This window comes from Urocampus carinirostris, chromosome 20 (genome assembly GCF_059441175.1).
Source record: "Urocampus carinirostris isolate Australia breed hairy pipefish chromosome 20, RoL_Ucar_1.0, whole genome shotgun sequence".
NCBI classification, from domain to species: domain Eukaryota; kingdom Metazoa; phylum Chordata; class Actinopteri; order Syngnathiformes; family Syngnathidae; genus Urocampus; species Urocampus carinirostris.
In genome coordinates, this window is record NC_142368.1 from 13,239,086 (window position 1) to 13,260,973 (window position 21,888).

The 21,888-nt window shown below is 41.8% G+C and overlaps 1 protein-coding gene across 1 annotated transcript in view; it reads right to left on the reverse strand.

The window, feature by feature from the left end:
* ches1 (checkpoint suppressor 1) overlaps positions 1-21,888 on the reverse strand; it is a 103,658-nt gene that overhangs the window by 19,096 nt on the left and 62,674 nt on the right. The window contains exon 3 of the mRNA XM_088324853.1: positions 7,512-7,663. Within this exon, the coding sequence (XP_088180979.1) occupies positions 7,512-7,663 (152 nt within the window). The remainder of the gene's footprint in view (positions 1-7,511; positions 7,664-21,888) is intronic.

Genomic DNA, 21,888 nt, shown 5'->3' on the forward strand with positions numbered 1-21,888 from the left:
GAGAAAGGGTGTAAGAGGGAGAACAAGTGTAAGAGAGTAAGAGAAAGAGGGAGGAAAAGAGTGAAAGAAAGTGAAAAAATAGGAAAAGAGAGGGACAAATGGAAGGAGATTGCGAGATAAAGAGGGAGGAAGAGTGAGCAAAAGAAAGAAAAGAATAGAGGGAGAAAAGAGAGATAAACAGAGAAAGAAAGTGAGATAAGAAAGAGACAGCAAGATAAAGAGAGGGAAAGAGAAAAAAATTGCGAGATACGTATAGAAAGAAGGAAAGAGAGAAAGAAAATACAAGAGAGAAAAAAATACAGCTTTGGTTGCTTTGAGTGGCACCAAGTTTTGGCGACATCAAGTGTACATATTTCGAACTGCAGCTCATTTTTCTCTTACGCTTCTTTTGCAGTTGTCTCGCAGGCCAGATTAAAACTTTTGCCAGGCCTGATCTGGCCCGCAGGCCTCATGGTTGACACCCTGATACGAACAATAGTAAATAAAGTACCAACTTAAAAGGGTCAACTTTGACCCCATTGTCCCATTTTGTGTACAAGAGAAATACTACTACAAGAGTACGACAAATTGAGTGCAAAACTAGATATCAAATTTAGTGCTTAAACACGGAGACTTAACATATTGTTTGGCTTTCATTCTGAAAAGAATTACTACGAAAATACTACGACAGCAATACTTCAAAACAAAAATACTACTCCAGAAATATAAAACCAGAAATACTACAAAAATCCACTACAATAATACTACAAAAATAAATCTACAAAAATATTACCATGTAAATTCTTAAAACATATTACACATATACTACAAAAAATATCATTTTGGAAATGCATCAAAAATACTTTGATAAAATACTACAGAAATACAAATACAGTCTTAAAAAAATATTACTGCAGCAATTATACACAAGGAATATGGCAAAAATACAACTACAGTAATATTTTGAAAATACTTAAAAAAAAACACTACAAAAGTACCTAAATACTACAAAAATACCATTACAGTGATACAATAATACATAAATAAGAAAAAAATCACAAGAAAAACAACAAAAATACAACTACAGTTTTATTACAAAAATACTAAAGAAATACAACAAAACACAAACGAAAATACTACTATGGAATATATACTACAAAATACTTTCAAATACTACTTTGAAAAGAATTCAAAAATACTTCTACAGAAACGCTCCAAAAATACCACTACAGTAATACAATAATACATAAACACTACTACAGAATCAACGCACCAGAAATAGGAAAAAAATACAGGTAGTTTTATTACAAAAATACTACAAAAGACAAACAAAATACTCCTAAAATACTACCATGGAATACAAAAGAAATAAAACAAATACTACTTTGGAAATACTTAAAAAATACTTCTACAGAAAAACTAAAAAATACCATTACAAAAATAATATAATACATAAAAAAATATAATAAATAAATCATCAATAAATAAATACTACTACAGAATCAATGCACCAGAAATATGAAAAAAATACTACAGTTTTGTTACAAAATTACTACAAAACACCATCAAAATACTCCAAAAACACTACCATGGAATACGAAAGAAATAAAACAAATACTACTTTGGAAATACTTGAAAAAATACTTCTACAGAAAAACTAAAAGATACCACGACAAAAATACTATTTTAGACAAAACTACAGTAATAGTACAAAATACAACAGATACACGAGTAGAGTTTTACTATGGAAATACTACATAATACTAAAATGGAGATAATCGAAAAATGTGACGTCAGAAACAACAAAAAAACAATACAAAAATAAATAAAATAAAAATGGGGGGTTCTGATTCAGGCGCACATAGCGCCAAAGCTGCACATTTTCAGTCCTCGGCCACCTGCTGTTGCCATGGAGAGTTGCCACGCTGCGTTGCCACGCTGCGTTGCCACGGCGATAACATATTTTTCTGCCGCTAACAGCCTGTCTGTTTTCCTTAACACCCCCCTGCCTGTCCAGCCCCATCTCCCCCCCATTTTCGTTCTCTCAAATGGCCGGGCGGTGCCACAGCACTTGCCTCTTGCGTGCGTTGCTATGGCGGCGTTTCCCGTTGCCATGGCGACGCGCTATGCATTTAATACAGTGGGCGAAGGGGGTTCAACTTGTGGTAGACCGCTCATTCCTCATCCCCCCGGTTTGTTTCCTCGGAAGTGCGCCCCCCTCTAGACATCTGTCCTCCTCTTCCTCTCATCCAGATGCTGATGGAGAGTGAAGGAATGCAAGGAAGGAATGTGAGGAAAAACCTGCCGCACCCCTTTCAAGACATCCGTCTTCCTCTTCCTCTTATCCAGATGCTGATGGAGAGGGAAGGAATGCGAGGAAGGAATGTGAGGAAAGACCTGCTGCACCCCTTTCGACACATCCGTCCTCTCCCTCTCATCCAGATGCTGATGGAGAGTGAAGGAATGCGAGGAAGGAATGTGAGTAAAGACCTGCTGCACCCCTTTCAAGACATCAGTCCTGCTCTTCCACTCATCCAGATGCTGATGGAGTGTGAAGGAATGTGAGGAAGGACCTGCCCCCTTTCAAGACATCCGTCCTCCTCTTCCTCTCATCCAGATGCTGATGGAGTGTGAACAAATGCGAGGAAGGAATGTGAGGAAGGACCTGCCCCCGCTTCAAGTCATCCATCCTCCTCTCCCTATTATCCAGATGCTAATGGAGAGTGAAGGAATGCGAGGAAGGAATGCGAGGAAGGAATGCGAGGAAAGACCTGCCGCACCCCTTTCAAGACATCCCTCCTCCTCTTCCTCTCATCCAGATGCTGATGGGGTGTAAAGGAATGCGAGGAAGGAATGTGAGGAAGGACCTGCCCCCCGCTTCAAGTCATCCGTCCTCCTCTCCCTGTTATCCAGATGCTGATGGAGTGTGAAGGAATGCGAGGAAAGACTGTGAGGAAGGACCTGCCAGGGAAGCGCTCTCACGACATCTGTCCTCCACTTCCTCTCATCCAGATACTGATGGAGAGTAAAGGAATGTAAGGAAGTAATGTGAGGAAAGACCTGCTGCACCCGTCCTCTTCCACTCATCCAGATGCTGATGGAGTGTGAAGGAATGCGAGGAAGGACTGTGAGGAAGGACCTGACCGGGGCAGGCTGCCCTCTCTCAAGACATCTGGACTTTAAAACGCTGCCTAAAATGAGCGGGGAAGGTCCTGCGTACCTGAAGTTTGGTTTGCAAGGGTGGCCGGACTGCGCTGGCATTGAGGACTGGCCTCCGACCCAGGAGGCGGCCATGTGCAAGACCGCGCGGAGGTCGGGGACGGGTACTGACCGACCCAGGCACCGAGGGCTAATCTGTAAGCTGTCGTCGAGAGGACAGGACTGAATATGGAGCCCCGGCGAGTACGGGATCAGGTGGTGGAACCAAATTTCACTAGCAACAACCTAGCTGCATCGGCACGTCAGGGTGACCGGTCCCGCCGACCCCTAAAACCCAAGTGAGCTCCCAGGGTGTGACTGCGTGGGGGCGAATTTGAACCGTCTGGGGTGGCGGAGTGGCACGCTGCCATGATGGGTTCGGGACCTCAGCCAGGCGACCCGGTGATGGCTGTTTGCGCCCGCCTGCCGCAGTTTTCCCCGCCGCGACCGATCCCTCTGCTGGGACGGGTTCTGGATGTCAGTTGAGAAACTCAGTGGCGGATTTCCGAGCCGCCGACTGCCACCATTATCCCCACCGTGCCTGTCGACGCCGCAAAGTATTCGGGCGTCAGGTGGGCAAACCCTCCCACTCATTCACCGGTGAAACCAAAACCTAGTTATACTCAAAATCGCTCAACCACAACGTGTCAGGACCAGACAAGAAACCGGACCCATTTGCGTGACGTTGACCACTAGTTTTTTTGAACGAAAAAGGGCTGCGCCCACGATCCGGTGTTTGCTGGACGCGGTAAGCAAGTCGCCCTCGGATTCGGACTGGGATCCAAACACGAAAGTGGATCTTCCGTATCGAGCGATGGCTGTGTCAGGGACGGAAAAACGGATCGGTAGCTGGGACTGGAGAGCAAGGCGTGGTCGGGGTCGGAAACGAGTCGTAAGCCAGAACGGGAGAGTAGACGTAGTCAGGAACAAAAAAGGGTCGTAAGTTGGGACAGGAGAGCAGATGTGGTCAGGATCAAAACGGGTCGTAGCCGGAGACAGAAGCGAGCAAAAACGGGATTGGGTGGAAGTCAGGGTCAAAAAAGGCTTGCCTAGTATTCACTGAGGTTCGCAGATGGACTGACAACATGGGCCAGACAGGACTGGGTTCAAATAGTGACAGGGAGCCAATCAGAACCCGCAGCGGTTGGCGCCAAATGAGCGGGCACAGGTCACATCAGTAATCATGACACAAATTGCCCTAATTGACGGTTATCAATTTAAAGACTCTTTCAAGTTTTTAAGACCTTGGGGTGACCCTGTGTTGAAAAAAACATGCCCATCTACAGAAGTCCGCACTGGAGTTCATCGTCAACTATTTGTATTATCCATTTTTGTCAACAACGTCAATTGTCGCAGTCCCCCTTTTATCCAGGCAACTCAAAGACAGACACGTGGCTCACGTCTAGCATCCCGGACGCTAACGTGGAGCTACCCGGCTTCAGCGCTGTTAGGACAGACAGAGACACAAAAGCCTGCGGGAAGCGAAGAGGAAGGGGACTCGCTATCTACGTGAACACGAGGTGGTGTAACCCTGGGCACAAAGATTTGCATCTGCTGCAGGGACGTTGAACTTTTGGCCTAGCGCAGGGGTAGGGAACCTATGGCTCGGGAGCCATATATGGCTCTTTTCATGAGTACGTATGGCTCCGAAATAAAATGTAACTATTGCACATCTCTCTGTGGCGTTCCAAAGTCAAGAGATTTCATCCCGATTTTGGTCCATAGAAAGCCGAAGCAACACAATGCAGATGTTCGATAAGAAACCATTTAAACTGATAACTAAAAACGCTGGCAAACAACTTTGATTGGGTGAGCAGTACAGGTGGGCAGATCCCTGCACAAAGCGCAAGGCACTTCCTTCTCTCTCTCTTGCTCAGTGCAGTCTACACCGAAAGTGAATATGACGATATGCTTATCGTTTGCAGTCATTTGTGACATTTTTACAAAAGAACTTTGCATCACTTCATTAACTGAAGGTGGAAGACAAATTGTAAATGGCATATTTACATTGATTTGGGACACGGGATTTGGCATTCTTATCATTTCATACATTTGATGAAATCATCAAATAACACACAGTGAAATAAAATGTGCTGAAGAATTAGCTTTTGTCTAGAGAGCGTGTTTGGCACTTTTTTCAACTTTGTCGGAAAATATATGATGTGGCTCTCTCAATTTCTTTTTAAAACATTTTTTGATTTTATGGCTCTTTGGGTCAAAAAGGTTCCTGACCCCTGGCCTAGCGTGTGACGTCATTCACTCCGCTGATGCTAAACTACATCACAGCACCCTGAGGCCATCCTGTTAATCTGTTAATAATCAACAAAAGGATACTGCTGGGAGTGTGAATTTCTCTACGGGGATGAATAAAGTATCCATCCATCTATTTAGACGTAAATCCTTTTCGTTTGGATTGGTGTCAAAGTGTCGTCAGCTTCCCTAACGTGGCAGTCATTCCTTTCTTTCTTCCACCGCATCCCGATAAAGTCCTTGACCTTAACGCGGCGGTGAAAGCAGCAGCCGATCATTACACTTCATAACATAATGGGACGGAGAGCTCGGATGAGGTGGAAATGGGGGGTGGCATGGAGACCCCACCAAGCTTGGCTTGGGGAAAGGAAAGCTGTTTGTTTAACACCGTGGCTTTTCTGTACACCCTCTTTCCAAAGAAAAAGAAAAAAATGGGGCCATAATCTAATGAGAAGCTGGAAATCCTGAGGTTGGAACTCATGAGTAGTTCCTTGAGGGATAAAAATATGCCCCAAAAAGATTCATATATAAAACAAATATGAAAATAAAACTAAACAAAAGGTAAAGATAAACACATTTAAAAATATATCAAAATTACACATTTATATTAAAATAAAACATAGAATAAATATGAGAATTGTTAAAAAAACAAACATAAAATTGAAAAAAGACACAAAAAAATGTATAATAAAGAATTATAAAAAATATAAACCTAAAAAAACAAAACAAGTACAAGATAAATACACAAAAAGGATATCAAAATTGAATTCTAGGACTTGTTATAACAAAACAATTGTTGTATGTTGGTTTTGTTGGATCCATTATCTACCATTTCCTGTGGTGTGTCATTGGCAAGTACAGCCTGGTGGCGCCAAACAGGTAAAAAAAGAAAAGAAAAAGAAAATATATATCTATATATATATATATATATATATATATATATATATATATGTCTACGCTGGTCATATCCCTCGAGAGGGGTAACCGACAGCAAGACAAACACATACAATAACTAAGAAAATAAAAAGGGAAAAAAAATAGCAAAAAACACACACAAACATTTTTGTACCATGGCCAACCCAAATGCCCAAACACCCAAACAAGTTAGGCACCTCGGCACCTAAGATGGTCATGCTTTCGTCCCTCCAGATGAAACAGTACACGAAAAAGCGGCCATGTCACTCGGGTCAGGGTGACACGACACACTCTTCTGTTCAACAGCAGGGCTCGACAGCTTTCACTGGTTTACCCCTGCCGTATCATAAAAGTGCCCTGCCCATCCCTTAGAACGCGTCAAAACATCCCACTATCTTTTTAAGTTAAAAGGAAAAGGGTTAATTACAGCTTGGAGGTATGTATGGTACAAAGTCTGGAGTTACGGGTGGACATGTTAGAGAAGGTGCGGCTGTGCTTGTGAGTGAGAGAAAAAGAAATAGATAAAATAAATAGATTAATCGGACATCAAACTAAAATTCCAGAATGTATTATACAAAAAAACAAAAAGAAAACATTAAACAAGTATAAAAATCTTTCCGTCTTTTTTGTATAAAACTACAACTATAATAAAGTAAAAGTAAATAAATAAGTACAACCGTAGTAGATAGTGGTAACCGATCATGCAAATAATTAAAAAAAAAAAGTTCAAACTGTGGCAGCGCAGTGTCGCAGTGGTTAGCGGGTGTGCGGCACAGTTCTGAGGTCATGAGATCGAACCTCCTGTGTGGAGTTTGCATGTTCTCCCCGTGCTTGCATGGGTTTCTTCCGGGCACTCCAGTTTCCTCCCACAATCCAAAAACATGCATGTCAGATTAATTGGCCGGTCCAAATTGTCCCTAGGTGTGAATGAGTGAGCGAATTGTCTATCTCTGTGTGCTGGCAACCAGTTGAGGTTATCCCCTGCCCACTGCCCGAAGATAGCTGGGATGGGCTCCAGCACCCCCGCGGCCCTACTGAGGATAAGCGGTGCAGATAATGGATGGATGGATGGATAGAAGTGTAAACTGCTCTCGTATCGGCTCTCAGAATCTTGTTTTGATGTCACAACGCTCTCATTTTCAACAAGGCTGTGCGGTGCGGACCCTCACCTGTGATGAAAAGTCTGCGAGAGGCTAGGCGGAGACGTGGAGGGCGTGGCCAGGCCCGTTGAGTAAGGGTGGTATGGCGTTTTCTTCAGCGCTTGGATCAGGTTGTGACGATATTCCGGGTCTATCGACCACAGCGATCCTTTTCCTATGCTCTGGAAAAAAAAACAAGAAAGAAAAACAGGTAAATGCCAGAAAAGAAAAGATAAAATTTAGAGTGTTCAGTGCGTAGCGAAAGTATTGCAACACCTCCTACCCTTTTTATTTGTTAGCACGGAATAAAATGTTGATTAAATTGGGTTTCTTTTCACCATTGTGTCTCACAGTTTTTTTATTAAGTAATTTGAAGCCTGAAATATGTCATTATGTTAAGTTATGTTAGGTTTTTGGGGGGACAATACTATTGCAAGGCACAGTATATACATTTATATACATTATATATATTAAACATTTATATATTAAACATTTATAAATATATATTATATATATAGGGCAACACGATGGCGCAGTGGTTAGCGCGTGTGCGGCACAGTTCTGGGGTCATGAGATCAAACCTCCTGAATGGAGTTTGCACGTTCTCCCTGTGCTTGAACTCCGGTGTTCTCCCACATTCCAAAAACATGCAGGTCAGGTTAATTGGCCTAACCAAATTGTCCCTAGGTGTGAATGAGCGAGTGAGTTGTCCGTCTCTGTGTGCCTTATGACTGGCTGGCAATCAGTTCAGGGTGTCCCCTGCCAACTGCCCGAAGATAACTAGGATGGGCTCCAGCACCTCCGCGACCCTACTGAGGATAAGCGGTGCAGATAATGGATAGATGGTGAAGGATTTTTTACATTTTACTATAAAGGACTTTATACGATTAAATACAAGTTACATTTATCGAGTGCAATGAAGATTTTCACCGAGTGGACTACAGTTCACGCTGATCTGAATGCGGAATGTTTTGTTTAGTTCCGCTGATAACAGAACTCTGACGCAGAACGGCAGGCATTGTTTGGAGTTTTTCAGACATCGGGACGCTCTTCTCCGAGATGGTGGGGCCACGTGGGGGCTTTCATTGGCACGCCCATGGGCGGAGCCAGCACACCAGCTTGCGAAAAAAAACGTGGGCAGAGGAAGAAAGGCCGAAGATCAAGAGAGGAGGCTTGACAGAGACTCGAGCGACACTAATTGGGCTAATTTGGCCACATATTCGATGGCGTTCACTTAGCCAAATTGTTTAAGAAATTAAATCTGCCCTCGTGTGGAAATGCCGGTCTCTTGTTAATTTTTCCATCAAGAAACGAGCGCGCATTGTTTGGAGAATGTAGGTTGTGTTTGGTTAATGGAGTCAGATAACTCATTCGAACAATTTGGTAAACGGTACATTTTTAAATTTATTTCCTAACATCTTGTATATATACATCGATCTGTGTGACTGACAGGGTTGGGTAGGGTTACCTCAACTGGATTACTTTCAATTACTTTTGGATTACTCCAAAAGCTAATAAAAGACAAAAGAAACTAAATATGAATAAAATGATGACTCACAACACATGGTAAGCTTTCTCTCCTGGCTTTGATCTCTTTGATATCCGGCAAAACGAACATAAAATGCGACAGAAACAAAATGAAAATCAATCCAAACAGCTTGCCAACATCATTTTTGCCGTTCCATGTATTCCGTTACTCCCCAAGCCTGCACAAAACGGAGTAATTTTATTCATATTTAGTTTCCTTTTTCTTTTATTAGCATATTTGGTATTGGACTAATCCAAAAGTAATTGAAAGTAATCCAGTTAAAGTAACTATACCCAACCCTGGTGACTGATAATAATCCCAGTGACCAAAACCCAAGTAAAAGTAAACCAATCCCCCTTAATATAACATTTTCCCATCAAGTGTTTTCCAATTAAAACATTAGAAAAACTCTTGGATTCCTCTTCCCGTCTTCAAAGGCGGCAATTGCCACTATTTTTAGATCAAAAGCTAATGAAGGCAGTCGCTCCCAATCTGAGCGGAGCCGGCCTATAGATTATTGAGAGCCGGGATCTCCAACGGGTCGGCGAGAAATACTCTGGGCTGATGGGAGCTCTCCAGGCTTTCATCTGCTTCGTCATCCTCATTCGGAAAAATCTCCTGCTAGGGTTTGATGATGGCGGCGAGAGAGCCGGCCACATTTGAAACGAAAGGTGAGATGATAGGGGTGGCTGAATAATAATAATAATAATAATAATTTCCTTGTATTGTCATTCTGTGTAACAACGTACACAGAACGAAATGTCGATTGCACCTGACCCGTTGTAGCGAGCCGATGCAGCCGCAGCCAACAGAGGGCGCCGCCGACCACTTTTTAAGTCTTGGGAATGACTCGGCCGGGGCGCGAACCACCGACCTCCCAGTCTCAAAGCGGGCGCCTTACCATCTAGGCTACTGAGCTGGTTGGAATGGCGTGCTATTGGATTTTGGGTATACAAATATTTATTTCAAATACAGGAAGGAATCCATTAAGAGGAAAATGCCAGGGGTGATGAAAGCTAAGCTAGCTCTAAAGATGCAGAATATGGTTGAATAGCAACCGGGCCTAAGTAAGAAAACAGAAAAACAATAGGACACAGGATATTTTGGGGGTAAAACTAAACAAAACATGAAAGATCAATGAAAAGGTCAAATCTTAGATGGTTCGAACTGATTAAACACTAAAAAGGGGGACGCAAGATATGTTGGGAGACAAATTTGCTTGCACTTAACTAAACTTGAAGGACAACATGGGATACTTCGGAATACCTACTGGTTGTAACCGAATACAACACAAAAGGAAGGAGGGAGGATTTGTTGGAACAATAACTTGTTTGCACTGAACAAAACATGAAAAACAGGATATTTTGATGAATAAAACATGAAGAGAAGATGCAGACTATGGTTTAATGGCAACCGGTTCTAAGTAAGAAAACAGGAAAACAACAGGACACAGGATATTTTGGGGGGGGGGGACTGAACAAAACATGAAAGACCAAATAACATGGTCAAATATCAGATGGTTCAAACTGATTAAAACACTAAAAAAGGGGGACGCAAGATATGTTGGGAGACAAATTAGCTTGCACTAAACAAAACTTGGAGGACAACATGGGATACTCTGGAATACCTACTGGTTGTAACCGAATACAACACAATAGGAAGGAGGGAGGATTTGTTGGAACAATTACTTGCTTGCACTGAACAAAACATGAAAAACATAGGATATTTTGTAATACCAGTTGGTTCTTAATGAACAAAACACAAATGAAGAGGAAGCAGTAAATCTAAGAACATAAACTACTGTAAACTTAACAAAACATGAAAGTAAAAATGTTGAATGTTCAGATAAGCTGGTTTTAACTGAACTAAACAAAAATAAAGAAAACGCAGGATATGTTGGACCAAAAACTAGTTTGCACTGAACAAAACTTGTAAGGAAAGAAAACGCAGAATACGGTTGTATGTCAAGTAGTGAAACGTGAAAAAAACATGAAAGAAAAGGACGCAGAATTTAGTGGGCATTAAACAATACATTAAAAGATATGTAGGATATGTTGGAATACCACCTGGTTCTAACTGAACAAAACCCAAAAGGAAGGAGAGGCAGCATGTTGGAACACAAACTAGCTAGCACTCAACAAAACATATAAGGAAGAAGACTCAGAATATGGTTGTCTACCAACTAATTCTAAGTTAACAAAACACGAAAGAAATGATACAGGATGTGTTTGAACAACACTGAACAAAAGATCAAAGTAAGTTATTGTGGGATGTGTTGGAACACTCATGTGTTTTTACGGAACAAAACATGAAAGAAGAAGGATGCAAGATATGTTGTAATAAAAATTAGCTTGCCCTTAATAAAAAAGTAAAAAAAGAAAATGTTGGAATGGCAGTTGTTTCGAACTGAAAAAAAGACCCAGGATACAGTAAGATACCGTAAGTTGGAACACAAACAAAACATAAAAGAAGACTGCAGCATATGTTACTAAACATAACATGGCAGTCAAAACATAAGGAACATACTCAGGCATGGGTATAACAACTACAGTACATAATGTTCCAACACTAGCCAACTAACAGAACAAAACATGAAAAGAAATGACATTGGAAACATTCCAAAACAACATCATGAGAAATATAATCTCGGCACACAAGCTAGCTGCAACTTAACAAAACATAAAATGGAGACAACACATCATACATTGAAAAACTAACTCTAACCATACAAAACAAGAAAGACTATGCTAAATGTGTTGGGACAACGACTCGCTCTAGATTACAGGTGTCAAACAGGCGGCCCGCGGGCCAGATAAGGCCCGGTAAGGGATTGAATCCGGCCCGCGAGACAACACTCAGAGAAGCGCAAGAGAAAAACAAGCTGCAGGTTGAAATATGTCAACTTGATGTTGCCAAAGCCAGGTGCCCCTCACAAAGACACTGTACTTGTCTCTGTCTCTCTCTCTCTCTCTCTCTCTCTCTCTCTCTCTCTCTCTCTCTCTCTCTCTCTCTCTCTCTCTCTCTCTCTCTTTTCTCCCACTCTGTCTCCGTCTCTTTCACTCTCTGTGTCTCTCTTTTTTTCCTTTTCTCTCTTCCCCTCCTTCGCTCCTTCTTTTTTCGTTTCTCTCCTTCTTTCTATTTCTTTTTGGATTTCTTTCTTCCTCTCCCTTTCTTTTCACCCTCCCTCACGACTTTTTATGTCTTTTGTTTCTCACGCTCTCTCCCTCTCTCTCTTTTCCTTTCTTTGTCCCGCCCTCTCTCCTTTTCCCTCCCTCTTTCTCTTATTTCTTTATCTCTCTTTTTCTTTCTTTTTAATCTACTCATCTGGCCCCTGACTGAATGTTTGTTCTATCGTGTGGCCCCCAAGTTCAAATGAGTTTGACACCCCTGCTCTAACTGAACAAATGTAAAAGAACCCAGCACGTAATATTCTGGAACTACTTGTAACGGAACAAAACCTAGAAGGAACACAACGCTGGAGATGTTGGAACAGTGACAGACTCTAACAGAACCAAACATGAAAGGAAGAAGAGGACATATATCCAAGCTCTAACAAAAATGTAATCATTAAAACGATTGTTACTGTATTTGGACTTGAACGAAGCACGAAGTCAAAGAAAATCAGTCGAATTCACGGTAGCTATCGTAAAAGCCGTATCGTAAAAGAAAGAGAAAGAAAATTGAGGCATGTTCCGTGGTAATTACGATTACCACACGGCTTCCCCTCCAGGATAAAAAAGAGCCATCTACTTATGTGTATGAAGTGTATGAAGCACAGCGTGATTAATTAAGGTAGCGCGTCGATTAGCCTAGAGGATCGGTGAATAAAAATTCAAGTGGCAGTGTGTAATAATTCGCCTCTAGTCGTCGCTTTAACTTAGAATGGATCTGAAGCGTTCTCAATGGATGAAGATGCACTACGGAAGCCTGAAGGTCAAAGTTTGTGAGCCTATTTCCATTATTTCTAAATTTCAGCAAGTGACAGGACATGAAAGTTGCTTTTAACAACAAAGAACAAAAAAATAACCGCAGCGGTTGAAAAGAGCCAATAGCCGGAACTGGTCAGAACTGGTGGAATGGCGAATTTTAATTCCTTGTAGAAGAAGCTTTTGAAAAAGCCCGAAAAAGATGGTCGTGGCGAGCGTTGGCAACCAGAATCAACGTTACTCAGCGACATGATTGGCTAGAGAGGGAAACAGTGAAAAAAGTTAAAGATCACAGGATGACCATCTAAAGGCGATGATACTGAAAGACGAAGCAGAAGCAGCCATTAATAGCAATAGCAGCTTCCTATGAGCCATAGCCTACAGCCAAGTGGTTAACATGGGTGGTTGGAAAAGGAAACAGTGGAGAAAAAAATCACAAGATTCTGTGAAGTTTGATGCATGGCAAGCCGGAACAGATAATAAAAAATGGCGGCTAGTGGCGAGCCATAGCCTGCTTTCTGCTTTGGCTAACATGAGTGGTTGGGCAAGAAAACTGTCGAATAAAATAATAAAGGATGCAGCTAACAATTACAAAAGCGACTAGCAGCAAACCATTGCCTGCAAGCATGTGGCTAGAGAAGGAAACAGGGAAAAAAGCCGATGATGCCTGATTACAGGATTCGGCAATGGTTACACGCAGTAGCCAACGATAATAATAGCTGTGAGCCATAACCTGCAGCAAAATGGCTAACATGAGTGGCTAGAGAAGTAAACAATAGAAAAATAAGCTAAAAATGTCTGAATCACTGGACTTGGCAATGTTCATTGCCTGACCAGATTTTGTGGGTGAGTGACAAAGCTGGAGAGGCTAACAATAACAGTGGCTAGCAGCGAGCCATTGCTTTTTCTTCTCTCTTTCTCTCGCTCTTCCTTTTCTCTCTTACTTCTACCTCTCTCTCGCTCTTTTACTTCTCCCTCTCTCTCTCTCTCCCTCTCTCTCCATCTCTCTTACTTCTACCTCTCTCTCGCTCTTTTACTTCTCCCTCTCTCTCTCTCTCTCCCTCTCTCTCCATCTCTCTTACTTCTACCTCTCTCTCGCTCTTTTACTTCTCCCTCTCTCTCTCTCTCCCTCTCGCTTTTTTACTTCTCCCTCTCCCTCTCTCTCTTTTACTTCTCCCTCTCCTTCTCTCTCGCACTCTTTTACTTCTCTCCCCCCCTCTCTCTCACTCTCTCTTTTACTTCTCCCTCTCCCCCCCTCTCTCTCTATTTTACCTCTGTCTCGCTCGCTCTCTCTTTTAATTTTCCCTTTCTCTCTCACTCTCTCACTCTCTCTCTTTTACTTCTCTCTCTCTCTCTCTCCCTTTTACTTTTACCTCCCTCTCTCTCTTTTACCTTTCCTTCTCTCTCTCTCTCTCCCTCTCACTCTCCCTCTCTCTTTTACCTTTCCCTCTCTCTCTCTCTATCGCTCTCTCTCTCTCTCTCTCTCTTTTACTTTTCCCTCCCTCCCTCTCTCTCTCTGTCTCACTCGCTCTCTCTTTTAATTTTCCCTTTCTCTCTCACTCTCTCTCTTTTACTTCTCTCTCTCTCTCCCTTTTACTTTTACCTCCCTCTCTCTCTTTTACCTTTCCTTCTCTCTCTCTCTCTCTCCCTCTCACTCTCCCTCTCTCTTTTACCTTTCCCTCTCTCTCTCTCTCTCTCTCTCTCTCTCTCTCTCTCTTTTACCTTTCCTTCTCTCTCTCTCTCTCTCCCTCTCACTCTCCCTCTCTCTTTTACCTTTCCCTCTCTCTCTCTCTCTCTCTCTCTCTCTCTCTCTCTCTCTCTTTTACTTTTCCCTCCCTCCCTCTCTCTCTCTGTCTCACTCGCTCTCTCTTTTAATTTTCCCTCTCCCCCTCTCCCTCTCTATTTTACCTCTGTCTCTCTCGCTCGCGCTCTCTTTTAATTTTCCCTCTCTCTCTCCCTCTCTCTCTCTTTTACTTCTCTCTCTTGCTCTCTCTCTCTTTTACTTTTCCCTCCCTCTCTCTCTTTTACCTTTCCCTCTCTCTCTCCCTCTCTCTTTTACCTTCCCCTCTCTCTCTCTGTCTCTCTCTCTCTCTCTCTTTTACTTTTCCCTCCCTCCCTCTCTCTCTGTCTCTTTCTCTCTTTTACTTTACTCACTCGCTCTTTTACTTCTCTCTCTCGCTCTCTCTCTTTTACTTTTCTCACTCGCTCTCTCTTTCTTTTACTTTTCCCTTCCTCTCTCTCTTTAACTTTTCCTCCCCTCTCTCTCTCTCTCTCTCTCTCTCTCTCTCTCTCTCTCTCTCTCTCTCTCTCTTCTCTCTCTCTCTCTCTCTCTCTCTCTCTCTCTCTCTTTTACTTTTCCTTTCCTCCCCCTCTCTCTCTCTTTTACTTTTCTCTCTCTCTCTCTTTTACTTTTCCTTTCCTCCCTCTCTCTCTCTCTCTCTTTTACTTCTCTCTCTCTCTCTCTCTCGCTCCTTTCTTTCGTCTTTATTTTTTTTTCACTCTTCCTCTCATTCTTTTACTGTCTTACTTTTCTCTCTTCCTCCCTCTCGCTATCTTCCTCATTTTTTTCTCTCTCTCCTTTTTTATTCCTCTCTCTTTTTTCTTTCACTTTCTTTCTCTTGTTTTTGTTCTTCCAAAAATCAACCTGTTAATAACATAGTAACACCAAAGTAAGTAGAACAAGATGAGTTGTTCTTTCAGAAATGGACATCAAACTAGGTCCTCTTGGTGCTAATAAGTAGCAAACCGTCGCTCTCAGCTTGAAAAAGGTTGGAGACGACTGCTTTATAATTACTTTCTAGCAATCGATTTTTGCATGATTCAAAACAATACAAATATCCTGATTTTTTTTTTGCAGGAACAGGATGTTACCGGGCAGGTTAGTGTCTTTTTAATAGGTCCCGTTTGCAAAAGGGAGGCCGGCCCCCACCGCTTATATAACACAGGAAACAGATGTTGGCAAGCATCTCTCCCTCCTCCTACCAACCTTGAGTCAAATTTCTTTCTTTTTCTTTTTCTTTCGCAGACTTGAAGCCATTTGTGCAACTTTTGCTATTTTTGTTATTTTAACCACGGCAAAATATTTTTTTTCCCCTTTATATCTGAATCGCCCCTCTTATTTACACAAAGTGTCGGCTAAATAGGGTTTTAGACACATATATGTTTTCAGATACTTGAAAAAATCCATCCATCCATTATCTGCACCGCTTATCCTCAGTAGGGTCGCGGGGGTGCTGGAGCAATGGTGGGCACACAGATTTTCACACACAATTAGCTCGCTCATTCATTTCGGTTAGGCCAATTAACCTGACATGGATGTCTTTGGGATGTGGTAGGAAACCGGAGAGCCTGGTGGAAACCCACACAAGTACAGGGAGAACATGCAAACTCCGCACAGGAGGTTCGATCTCACAACCTCAGAACTGTGCCGCACACGCGCTAAACACTGCGCCGCCGTGCTGCTGAAACAATCCATTAAGAGAAAAATGCCAGTCATGCCAAGAGGTAGATCTAAATGAACAAAACATTAAAGAAAGAAGACAGGGAATACGGTTGAATGCTCACTGTTTTTAGGGAGAAAAAAACAAAAGCAATGGCACACAGGATAATTTAGAACAAAAACTAGCCTCCACTGAACAAAACATGAAAGGAAGAAGACGTAGAGAATATCAACTGGTTTTAAGTAAAAATGAACCCCCGAAAGCAAGTAGACGCAGGATTTTTGGAACAAAAAGTAGCCAGCACTCAACAAAATACGTAAGAAAGAAGATGCAGAATATGGTTGAAAACCAGCTGGTTCCAAGTGAAATAAAAACATGAAAAAATAATGGGTCAGAAGAAAAACTAGCATGCACTGAACAAAACATGAAAAGAAAGGATATGGTGGACCACCTGGTTCTAACTGAACAAAACCCAAGCGAAAGAAGAGGCACAGGCACAGAGGAACACAAACTAGCAAGCACGGAACAAAACCTAAAAGTAAGAATACACAGAATATGGTTGTCTGCCATATTGTGATATAAATAAAGGACATGTTTAAGGTCATAGTTTAAATTGTAAATAAATAAATGTTCTAATAGTACCCTCTGCCGGAGTGAGGAGGTACTACAATCATGCGCTCTTATTTGCATTGAATTGTGGATTTTATCGATTTGTTGTTGCAGCCCTGATTACTACTCATGGAAAACCGCTATATTTGTGACTCTTGTATTTTGATCATCACAGAGACCTTGCATGAAATAAAATGAAATGATCTGCATTTATATAGCGCTTTTCAAGTCAATGACTTCCCAAAGCGCTTTACATTGTGCTTCACATTTCCCAATAGCGGCCGTGATCTGTGCAGCCATGTAAGGCGCTAACCTGCTTATTGGGGGTATAGGGGTATCAGTGTCTTACCCAAGGACACTTCGGCATGTAACACGGACAAGCCAGGATTCGAACTGGGATCCCTCAATCCTAAAACGATCGCTCTACCTCCTGAGCTACTGCCGTCCATTTGCAGAAGTCGTGTAGCTAGCCAGCCGCTCTCTAAATCGCTTTTTTTACACCCAAAGGAAAAAACCTCCAATTTCATATTTTTGTATAATGACGTAAAAGAACATGAATTCTCCTGCAATTCGAACTAAGTACCGTATTTTCCACACTATAAGGCGCACCTAAAAGCCTTTATTATTTTCAAAAGCTGACCATGCGCCTTATAATACAGTGCGCCTTATATATGGATCAATATTAAGTCGCAAAGTCTTGCAACTAAAGCAAGCAGCAGCCGACTAGATTTTCCCCCGAAGGCCAAGTAGTCCGTGGTGTATGCTGGGATTTATATTCCGGCGTTTCATTTCCTAACCAATGTGTCAATCATCAATTGAATCAGTCACTATTGGCTAAAGTTATTCGGATGTAAAGGGGGCGGATCCAATTTATCATTTACAGGCTCGCATAGGCTAAAGGTGGCGAAACAAAGCCCGCAATTGGTCGAAAAAGATGAATGTGAATCACACGTTGGGTTGCACTACGGCATAGAAAAAACATTTTTTACTATTCTGTATTTGTAAATATTTTACTCTCCTGGATTTACTCCACTCATGTTTGTAAGAAGACCATGGTTACGTATCATTATTGAAGGTGATGGCTGCAAGAGAACTTAGGTGAGCTATGCGGCTTTATATTTTCCCGGTATTTTGTTTTAGAACGATCTTGATGTTGCTGTGATGAGTCTATTTTTAAACTTAATTCAATTCTAAGTGTTTATTGTCATATGCACAGTAAAGAACCCCGTTTCCCTGCACAATAACGTGTCTACGACTGAATTTGCTTCTTTGCAAGCTTTCAGAATGTTAAGGGGGTAATAAGTTTGACTGAACTATCTGACTGTTTTGTCGACGTTCCCATTGTAGCGCCTTATAATCCGGTGCGCCTTATGTATGGAAAATATAGGACCAAAAACGATTTTTGGGGGTGCCCCCTATAACCCGGTGCGCCTTATAGCACGGAAAATACGGTAGTTATTTTGTCATATACTCTCAGTCGGTAAAATCGTCATATCAGTGACTGGCGACAATGTGCTTCTCAACAGTCTGACGTTAAGGAGTAAACGGGTTCCCAGACGGGCATTCGCGCTGTTTTATTTTGTGTATATAGGAGCGCTTGGCGGTCTGGGGGAAATCGAGCTCAGCGGGGGGCGCCATTGCGGGCGTGAGCGTATGCGTGCGTAATATGAGGCTCTGCGGGAGACGTGTCGCCGGCACCAATAGAAGGACTCCCGAGTGCAGGGCATGCTGGGTAATATCGCACTGCCTGGGGAGCACGTCGCACACACCCTGCGTAGCCGGTGTTCCGACACACACAAAATGTCGCCGTTAAGGTGCTAACAGAGCAGAAACTCGACTTGAAAGATCATTCTTGACGTATAGTAACAAGGTCAGATGGCGTTACTCATAAAGTTCCAATTTAGCTAGTTTAGTTTAATTTTCATAAATTCCTGGCTTCAATTCCTTCATGGCTGGCCCGTTTTTTCCCACTGTTTCCTTCTCTAGCCAATAATGTTAGCCAGGCTATGATTTGCTGTTAGTTGCTCTTACGGATTTCTTTACTTGCCCTTTTTTTAAGCTTCTATTGCTAGCTAGCCACTTAGCGGTGGGATGCGTAGTTTGAGGTAACGTTTAAAATTAAATGTGTGTTAACAATGCCCAGTTGAGTTCACAGAGCCTTTATATATTGGTCTCACCGCGCCTGCTCACCATTGCTTATTTCTTAATTTTATCATTAGTGTTCTGGCCACAGAGCACAATAGACTGGAGTAAAGGAGGCGGGGATTCGGGGGGGAGACTGATTTCACGCGCGTACACTAAGTTTTCTTCTATTCTAGGATGAAAATGGTGAAAGTAAGAAAAGGACTGTAGCAAATACAGTCCGAAAAAGGAGTTTGTTCAAGCACATATAAGAGAGTCACATACTTGCACGGGCAAAACAAGCAGCTTAAAGGAGGCTGCAATGAGGATTTCGGCCAGAAGATGGAGTCAGCAAGTAGAATATTTTGACTTCTGACTTACACCAGTTGTTAGCTCTTTTCAGACGTTTTAGGTTCAGGAATTTCTGAGTTTTTTTTCATTTGTTCCTTCTCTAGTTGTTATAGTGAGTTAGACCGTGTAAACAAAGCTTTTTTCTTTAGCTGAACCCTGCATGTGATCGCTGCCAAATCCTGTCATTTAAGTATCTTCTGATGTTTCCTTCTCTAGCCACTCATCTCAGCCATTTGACTGTATTGGCTAGTTGCTATTGTTTTTGTGAGATACTTCGACTTTGTCTTTCAGTGTTACTTGCCTGGACAATGAGTCCCGTCATTCAAGTATCTTCCTTTTCTTTTTTTTTCTTTTTTTTTTACAATGTTTCCTTCTCTAACCACTCATGTTAGCCACTTGAATGCAAGCTCTGCCTTGCCGCTAGTTGCTCTTGTCATTGTTACCTACTCCTGCTTTGTCCTTCGGTGTCACTCGCCTGCCACAGCTGCTCAAGCATTTGAATGTCCCCGAGCCCTGTGATTCAGGCATCCTTTACTTTTTCCCATTTCTTTCCTTCTCTAGCCACTTAGAGTATGGTAACCGCTTGGCTGGTGGTTAAAGCTTTAGCCACAATTGTGATCTGAACCAAGCCTAGCTTGCTGCCAAGTCCCGTCATTCGAGTATCTTCCACTGTTTCCTTCTCTAGCCTCTCATTTTAGCTACTCGGCTGCATGTTATCTTGCCGCTCTCTGCTATTTTTAACAGCGACTTTTAGTGTTGATTTTTTTACACACAATCCCTTTAAAAATGAGTTATACTGGTTTTCTGTAAATTTTGACTCTATGAATAGTTATTTTCACTTACGGGATATTTGGATTCACGTAATCGACACCTCGAAGACAATCACCGAAATGAAGTTTCACCTTCCGAAATTGCGCAACGCGATATCCTCGGCGGATGGAATAAATGCTAGCTTGTTACGCAGGGCTAAATCATGCATGTTACGCTTTCCTCTTCGGCTAAGTGAAATAAATGCTGTTTTCTATCCGAAGACGCCCCGAGGCAACACTTAAGGTGGAGGGGAAATAGAGTGCGCTTGTTTTCCCGTGAAAAACAAACGATGAGTTTGAAAAATTGGAGCATGATGTGCATTAAAATATTTTCATTTTTTTTCATCACCAAGCAAATGTCTTTTAAAACGCATTTACATATGAATGGAATTGACAGTTATGTTCTAAAATACTGGGGAAAAGAGTCTTATACAATGAAAGACAATTAAAAATATACATATAAATATCTTTGAGGGAAACATGTCAATGAGACAAACCAAGGAAAGTGATTATTAACATTGATTTTGTTTTTTTCATTAGAATACTAAAGCATAATATGTGAATATAATATATAAATATACAAAATTTTGGAGGGTATTAAAATATATTCAGAAAAAAAAGAAAACCAGGGAAAACCATCCAGCCATGGAAAAGAGTAAAATAAGGAAAAATATTCAGAAAAAAATGAAAATATTTAGAAAATAAAAATGATTATACAGAAAAAAAAAGAAAAATTCATAAAAAAAGGTTGCCCCCCAAAAAAACCAGAATAAATATCAAAAACATAAAAAATATTTGGAAAAAATATATATTTTTTAAAAACAATCTCCGTAAGAAAATAAATATGTAGACAGTATTTGGAAAACAGAAAATATTTTGGGAAAAAAAATATATTTATGAATATAAAAAAATAAATATTTAGGAAAAAACACTCTTCTTTGTCTTTCTCTTTCTGTCTCTCTCTTTGTCTCTCTCTTTGTCTCTCTCTCTCTCGCTCTTCTGTGTCTCTCTCTTTCTGTGTCCATCTCTCTGTCTCTTTCTCTTTCTGTGTCTCTCTGTCTCTCTCTCTTTGTCTCTCTCTGTCTCTCTTTCTGTGTGTCTCTCTCATTCTGTATCTCCCTCTCACCACTCTCACTCTCACCACTCTCACTCTCCCTCTGTATATATAAACATGTTTTATGTACATATGTTATGGTTCCGGTAGCACAGCGGCGCAGTGGTTACAAGTGTGCGGCACAGTTCTGAGGTCATGAGATCGAACCTCCTGTGTGGAGTTTGCATGTTCTTCCCGTGCTTGCGTGGGTTTCCTTCGGGCACTCCGGTTTCCTCCCACATTCCAAAAACATGTATTTCAGGTAAATTCGCCGGTCCAAATTGTCCCTAGGTGTGAGTGAGCGAGCGAATTGTCAGTCCCTGTGTGCCCTGCGACTGGCTGGCAACCAGTTCAAGATGTCCCCTGCCCACTGCCTGAAGATAGCTAGGATGGGCTCCATCACCCCCGCGACCCTACTGAAGATAAACGGTGCAGATAATGGATGGATGGATGTTATGGTTCCCGAGTCCCATGATTCAGGTGTCTTGCACTTTTTTTTTTTAACCGTTTCCATCTCAAACCACCCACAT